This window comes from Paramormyrops kingsleyae, chromosome 15 (assembly GCF_048594095.1).
Source record: "Paramormyrops kingsleyae isolate MSU_618 chromosome 15, PKINGS_0.4, whole genome shotgun sequence".
Classification (NCBI taxonomy): Eukaryota; Metazoa; Chordata; class Actinopteri; order Osteoglossiformes; family Mormyridae; genus Paramormyrops; species Paramormyrops kingsleyae.
The window spans coordinates 795,180-802,730 of record NC_132811.1 but is presented as its reverse complement, the minus strand read 5'-3'; the positions used below and the strand labels follow the sequence as shown (position 1 = coordinate 802,730).

The following is a 7,551-nucleotide window of genomic DNA, read 5'->3' as shown; positions in this document are numbered from 1 at the left end:
CATTAAAAGATATACTGAAAGGGGACACTGTATGAGACTTAGAAAAGGGGAACATTTTTAGCAGAGGGAACCAATTAACTACACGAGCCGGGCTGAATAAGGTTTCTGGTCCGATCGCTGTACGTCATGTGACTTGTAAAGGGGAATCGGTAATTCCCATGTCCGTAATGAGGTCACACTTACACACGTGTACACACACGCACGCTCTGATTTCTCATTCACCGTATCGGGTTGATCTGCACAAATGTTTGACTGAGCAAAACAGTTTAAATAAATAAATAAATAAACATATTGCTACAGCAGGTGTTTGTGAAACAATGTAACAAGCCGACGTGAGGATTTCATCAATCCTTTGGATATGATGTGGGAAGTTCTTATCATATAACTTACGAGTCCATCTCATATCAGCCAAATATTTACTGCCAGTGAGTCAAGCAGTTACATGCTGTTGTCCAAGTGCATAATTTTTCAATGCAATTTTCACCTGCAAGGACCTATGACTTGCATTTGAATTTTCTTTGCAAAAGAGCAGCAGATACCACACAGGCTGGGCCATTACTTCCAAACCCAAAACATTCTAACCGTAAAAACACCCTCTTCCCTGAATGATATGGTGTACAATGCTGCGGTATGGTTGTACTCATCTTCCTCAACTCTAAGATGATTCACTGCAGAATCACCGGTTTCGTGGAAATGGACTTTAATGACATCAGGAGGCACATCTGAGTACTTTGCAGTTTTAGACAAGAAGGTCGTCCCACAAAGCTTCTCCATGCCTCATTTCCTCTAGCACACCAGCATTTACCTTCCTTCGGAATCTTAGGAGGTTTGGACAGTGCTGGGGGGGGTGGGGGGTGGGGGGTGGGGGTCACACAGAAAGGGACATAGTAACCGCTTGGCAGCAGCCTAGACGTCGTACTGGTTGGATCCATAGCCCATCGTGTAGGCCTGCCGGCTGTACTGGAAGTGGTCGGTGAGGACGCTGCTGCGGGCGTACTGTAGCTCTGTGGCCTTGGAGAAGGGCCCGGAGCCGTTGGGCTGCATGGCATCGGAGACGGTGCCCGCTTGCTCGAAGGAAACCATATCCTCCTTAGACACGGGGAGCAGCTTCTTCTTGGCCTCCTGGTTGGCATCATATTTGGCCTGTTGATGAGACACATGTAAGAACAGCAGGCCGCACATCACACTGCATGCAACACACATCACACTGCATGCAACACACATCACACTGCATGCAACACAGTGCAGATGCCCCTCGCTTTACGAGGGTTCGACTTCACTAAATTTAGACTTTTTAATGGTGCGACAGCGACGCACATTCAGCTTCGGATTGTGATGTTACCCAGCTAATGAATGACGGCCCCATCCACCATAAACTAAAATCTCTGCAGCGACTGGGAATGTGTGCTACCATCTTATACAGTATTTTACAATGCATTGTAGGGTTACTTTATCATATTTGACTTGCAATGTTTTCAACTTAAAATGGGTTCATCGGAACATAACCCCACCGTAAGTGGAGAAGCATCTCTACTTTGGAAGCTGCTATGAAAACAAAATCATTAAAATAAAACAAACTGCGGGGATTTTTATAAACATTGGAGAAACAAAAAATGGTTTCACTCAAATGATAGCAATTTAAAAGCCTATAATATAACAAACAGGTAAGCAAGTCTAGGGAAGTAAAGGTCCAATGAGTGAATGTGTGTATACTGAGCTGCCAGTCAGTCACCTTGTTATAGAGAAAGACACCCAAGATGGCCGTCAACATGCCCAGCATGTTGGTGAAGGTTACAGGGTTGCGCAGCATGAGAAGCGAGATGCTGATCACCATGATCCTCTTGGTAGCGTTTGCCACAGCGTAGCTCAGCGGGCTGACCAGGTTCAGCACACTGAAGGCGATCACATTCTGCGCAAAGTTACAGAATCCGCTGACCAGAAGCAGCAGGAAGGTTCCGGACCAGCTGAGTATCCCAGCCTGCATTTCAGGAGACGGAAACAGGTCGATTCTAATGAGGCACATTAGAGAGTTTATTACTGATCTGTCGATGGGTACAATGCAAAGAATATTTGAAGGCCAACAATTTCAGAAATAGTCACTATTTAACAAAGGCTGTAAAAAAAAATAAAAATCAAGGAAGTGAACTTTGTAAATGTCTCAGCAGTAAACGTACAAAGCCTAAGGGGGCAGCACTCTCTAATGGCCATAAATGGTACTTCTCAATAACCATTAAAACATGCACATGACTTTACTTATTTATCCATTGCTTATCAGACAGGCATTAAAAGCAGTACTGACATCGTTCAAGCTTCACCACTTTCTCACCAAAGATGCTCAGAGACTCACCAGATCTCCATCCACTAAGAAGGCAGACAGGTCAACCAGCACCCAAGTGGGCACCATGAACAGCACGGCGTTGAAGCCCAGGACGTTCAGGAGCTGCAGGTGGTGCACCCGAGTGTCTCGTAGTACCTAATGAGTCACATGGTTTTAACGTAAATCAAAAGAAATGCAACGTACACAAGCAGAGCCACCTGTCACGCACTGTGATGACTGGCAGCCCGGTCCAGTTCCCCTTCTGTTGACTAGTACTAAAAGGACGTCATAAAAAATGTATGATGGGTGATCCGGGTCTAACGTGAAGTCTAAGCTTCTCACAACACGGCAGCGTTTCGGTCGGTTCCCTAAAACACGTCGGAGTCCATCAGCTACACGTTCCTGCAGATGGCCCCCTTTCCAGCATCACTGCCATATCAGGCGCTGGGTAACTGAACAGAGAAATAGCAACCGCAACGTAATAAAGAAAGTTAACTTCAACAGATTTCTGCATCTACTTATTAAAATCAAGAAACTGTTTACAAAGCATCTTTCCACATCACTAGCACCAAGTTTTAATTGGCCGCACACAGTCTGTTCTCAGTAACCATTTGTCCAATTAGGGCTGTGATACCAGCAGTCAGTGATCTCAGGGAGTGTACGGCATGAGGCCAGGACTCTATTTCACGTCACGGCTAATCTGGAGCCTCCCATTTACCACAGACACACCATCACCCAAAAAGAGTGATTCCCAGATCCGGGGAAAACCATTAAAAAAAACAAACAATAAGCCTGAGGTTCCCTGACGGCCCAGAGTGGGTGAACTTACCTTTTTGGAGAAAATGTTCTGCAAAGAAAAGCAGAGGGTGGCAGCAAGCGCACTGATCAGGCCAGACAGGTCAAAAGAGAGCTCAGTGACGGTGGCCAGCAGCACCCCCCCGATGATGGGGATGAGCGCTATGTACACCTGGGGGGGGGGAAGGCAGAGGCACTGACACGGGCGAAAAACCGCTAAACACGAGAGCGGCTCACATAAAACGAGCTAAAACACAGACTGATTACACTAAACGCAAACAGAGAGTTAAATAATGACACATTTAACGAGACATTTAAATAATTATGTGGCTTTTATATTACAGTTAGTAGCACATAAAAACACCCCATAAGGCACAAACACAAGGCTGTAATCATATCTTCCTCTATTGTCCCCCCCCTTTCCACATCTCTGGTGATGTGCAGAACACTGGATACAGGCACAGAATAGGAAGGACTTTTCCCTGCATGTATTAGAAGGGACACGAGAGCTACGGTTACATAGGCGACATGAATACAATGCAGGTAAGAGTTTGGCTTTAAGAACTAGCAGAGAGCAGATCTCCAGGGCAGGATCTGAGAACAACTGCCCTGACTGGTTATTTTAAACCACATATAAGTATCAGTGTTGGTACAGACAATGGCCTCTGTGTTTCTACTCTCTAACACATTCTCCTTAATCAGGACAATATAATGCAAAAATATGCCTTGCTTATGCTAAATAGGACCCGCCGTCTCGGGTACGCCTGGCTAGGGCCGGGTAGCACCCGCCGTCTCGGGTACGCCTGGCTAGGGCCGGGTAGCACCCGCCGTCTCGGGTACGCCTGGCTAGGACCAAGAGAGGCCTTTCTACACACCACTATACTGAACAGCTGCACTTGTAGCCTTCCTGTTAACTTTAAGGAATCTGGCCATTCTCCTCTGACCAGATCAATAACAAGCCATTGACTTTTTTGATCATCACATCATTTGCCATAAACTAAAAACTCAGGAGTGTGGCTGTTAGAGATACTGGAACGATCACATGACACCAACAATCACACTACATTCAGAAGGGCCCTAGGTAGGTAAAAATAAGTAACACAGTGAGCCAGACAGACTGTTTGCATTAATTATTATTATTACTGATACTTTATTGATCGCCATGGGGAAATTCCCTTTATGCTCCCCCCCCAACTTGCTCTCCATAGGCAAAAGCAAGCTGGTGATGAAGGGCAGCCACCCACAGCAGCACCCCGGGGGGGAGGTTAAAGGCCTTGCTGAAGGAGCCGCAGTCGTGCTGAGGCCAGCCTCGAACCGGCGACCTTCCAATCACAGACACAGAGGCTTAGCCCACTGAGCCACACGCTGCCCAAACCCTTTTACCCAATAAACTGCCAATTGAGTGAATAACATGCCTTCCCAATAACAAAACAAAGGATTTTTTTATGAGCTTAGACAACAGCCCCTTTTATTTGATCACAACTGCTAATTTAAAAAATGAACACACTCAAACAGCGTTCATTATTACAAAGAAGTAATTAATCCACATGTGAATGCATGTACAAAACCTCCTTGAAAATATAACTACAATTTAATTGGTTTACATTAACTATTCTTAAGCACCAATGTGTGTAAAAAGATAGTCACTGTTTTACACGCTTATGATCAGATTCACATACCTTTGCTGTTTGTTTCTCCTTCATGATGATTCGTGATAACAGCACAACCCATATTGGCATTGTGGCTTTGACTGAAAGGAAACAACCACACACAAACAAAAGTATGTTAATGCAAGTAATGTGACAGTTGACTTCATCTATGTCAGGTGAAAGTCTTCGTTTTAAATTCTGGGATCTACCAAACACTCCACAAACACAAAACGACAGCTATCTAACTTGGAAGTTTTTGATTATAGGGTAAGTGCTGACAGGTCAGCAGAATTGTTTTTGCTTCCTTAATCCCATCTTCGAGCAGGTGCAATAATTTAAACCAATTTGATCAAGTCATAACTGACGTGGAAGGAAATGATCTCACACCCCTATAGACACGTCACCGCAAGAACACCTTTACAGTGAGCAGGAAAAGTCTGTACGATGTCTATCCACGGTACACCCACTTTTACTGATGCTTTTATACCCGATTTTGATCACGACAATATCATTTTGAGGTACGAGGTCGGGAAAGCATCCAGTTATGCACGTTGAGAGCGCACCGCAGGTACAAACAGGCACATGTATCTATGCTGCATATTCTCCGTATGTATCCATACACACTGACATCATACATGACACATACAGGTGCTTCGCGCATCTACTGTATCCCCACGAACTGGTTCAACAGCCCCGTTTGGGGTCTTCACACGCTACCTAATGTTTGTAAGCGCGAGCCGAGCCCGGTTCCGGACGCAGTACGGAGATAAACACGCTGCTCAAACCGGTCAGTCCAGCATGAGGTGGCACGAAAGGAATCACCTCTGGCTCCCCAAACGATCGGCAATGAAACAAAATGGGACTCTCTTTCAAATCGGGCCAAAGCAAATCCGGCCCAATCATTATCCCTTAGAGGGGTACGTGAACCAGCTGTTAGGTAATTCGAGTACAATGGTGACGAGCCTGTTAATCACAAAAAACAAAACAGCTTTAGATGATTTAAAGCGCGTCGAGCCCTTAGTTTTGTAATGCGCAGCTTTCAGGCAGAGATGGGTTGCGTCGTGTCGCGGAGACCGAGCGATCACGCCGGGGCGCCGGACCGGAGGAGCGCAGCGAGCCGTACCTGTGTGCGCGTAGGAGACGGGCACCTTCCATATGCTGAAGTGAGCCGACACGGACGCGAAGTACTTTCCGAAGGCTAAGGGCAAAATGTACCATCGGTAGCATTTGCTAGACAGTTCAGTCTTCGGGACCTCCCAAGCCCGCAAGAGCGGCGGCAGGAAGATGACGATGGACAAAATGTGGAAGAGCGACACGGTGACCGGGTACGGGAAGCCGGTCAGGATGATCTTGTTGATCACGTTGCCCCCGGAGCTGACTGTGTACCAGCAGGCGCAGAGCATCGCGATCCGCAGCCCCTCCTTAACTTGCTGTCGCTCCACCGCGGCCATCTTTCCGCTGCGGTAGCTGGGGCCGGGAGGACGTGGAGGCGGCGGCGCTGGCGAAGCCGCGGCCACATCCGTCACTTCCCCTCTTAAAGGCGCCGACATGGAGGCCAGTTCCGCGGTAGAGGACAGTCCAGCCGACCTGTCGCTAAGCTTTGTCGTCTACTTACCGGCCTTTATTTTCGGAAAGATGCATAGCGCCATTCACGTGACCGGCTAAACCCCATCTAAAAAAATATTAGACAAAGCTTGCTTTTAAGGTATATACATATTCATAATTCCGAGAGTTAAAAATAAAACCTATGAAATAGCGCACACAGGATGGGATGGCAGTCCAGCACAAGGCACATGTAAGCACATACACACTACGGCAATTACGGACACCAGCTAATCTAACTACGTCTTTGTAGAGGAATCAGGATGTCCAGGAAATCCGCTCACGACATAGGGCGACCTCACAGACTCCACCTGAGGCTTTCAGATCCCCAGCCCTTGGGGTGGGAGGCTTAAGTGCTACCTTCTGCGTCACCGTGCGCTCCTCTACGGTCTTCAGTGAAATAAAAGATTTGCGTTGCCACAGGACAGTAACTGACCTGTCATGGCTGGGGTGTCAGGAAGCACCGGTGCGGGTCACTTTGGACACCTTTTATACCCACCGTGATCTTCTGATACTGTCAGCATCTCTCATGGAATATTCATATTAAATAGGAAACGATGCTAAGTTATCTACAGATAGTGACCTTCCATTGTCCCAAAGGACCTTCATATTTCTAAGATTTGTTCCATCTTTGGTTTGAAAATAGATGCTGGAAATTAAATTAAAAACATCAATAAGCAAAATTGAACCACGAGCAGTATAATTTTGTTGACTGAAATTTAGAACAAAAAAAAAAATCAGCGTTCAAGAAAATGTGGGCCATATTTGCAAGATTCAGTATAAAAACACAAATTCATCGATCTTGATGAATTTTGGATACCACTGTGAGGTCACAGTAGAAACTAAATTGAGGTAGATGGGCTATGTGGTGTTTCATCCATGATAAATTCAAATATAATTTCTACAATTGACCTCCTCCTCTGTCTTCATATGCTCTCTGTAAAGGACACATCTTCCACAACGGTTACCAGACACACAAGCTCATTAGTCTGAGTATTACATGCCCTTTAACAGCTGGTTAAATATCTTGAACGTTAACAAATATTAGGTGGTAAACTTTTAGTTCTAATTATCTGTTTAGGTGGGTTAAATGAGTTTGAGTTGGAAGAGATTCTGTAATGCATTAGAATGATATGATTTGACAACTTTTCTCTTTCAAAATTCTCCATGGAAATCTGAATAACTGGA

The 7,551-nt window shown here is 45.7% G+C and overlaps 1 protein-coding gene across 1 annotated transcript; it reads right to left on the bottom strand.

The window, feature by feature from the left end:
• Window positions 1-848: 848 nt before the first annotated feature.
• On the bottom strand, window positions 849-6,693 carry slc35e1 (solute carrier family 35 member E1). Its single transcript, XM_023843961.2, has 6 exons — window positions 5,885-6,693; window positions 4,792-4,862; window positions 3,147-3,284; window positions 2,348-2,473; window positions 1,733-1,978; window positions 849-1,143 (listed from the first exon to the last, which is right to left on the bottom strand). The coding sequence occupies exons 1-6, from the start codon at window positions 6,309-6,311 to the stop codon at window positions 907-909; spliced, it is 1,245 nt and encodes a 414-aa protein (XP_023699729.1). The 5' UTR covers window positions 6,312-6,693; the 3' UTR covers window positions 849-906.
• Window positions 6,694-7,551: the final 858 nt, after the last annotated feature.

Excerpts from the sequence above, each read along its gene's own strand:
- slc35e1 (XM_023843961.2), bottom strand. The coding sequence starts at position 6,311 with ATGTCGGCGCCTTTAAGAGGGGAAGTGACGGATGTGGCCGCGGCTTCG. Across the intron at positions 4,863-5,884 it reads CGTCTCCTACGCGCACACAG|TCAAAGCCACAATGCCAATA; the intron begins GTACGGCTCGCT and ends GTTTCCTTTCAG. Across the intron at positions 2,474-3,146 it reads AGAACATTTTCTCCAAAAAG|GTACTACGAGACACTCGGGT; the intron begins GTAAGTTCACCC and ends GTGACTCATTAG.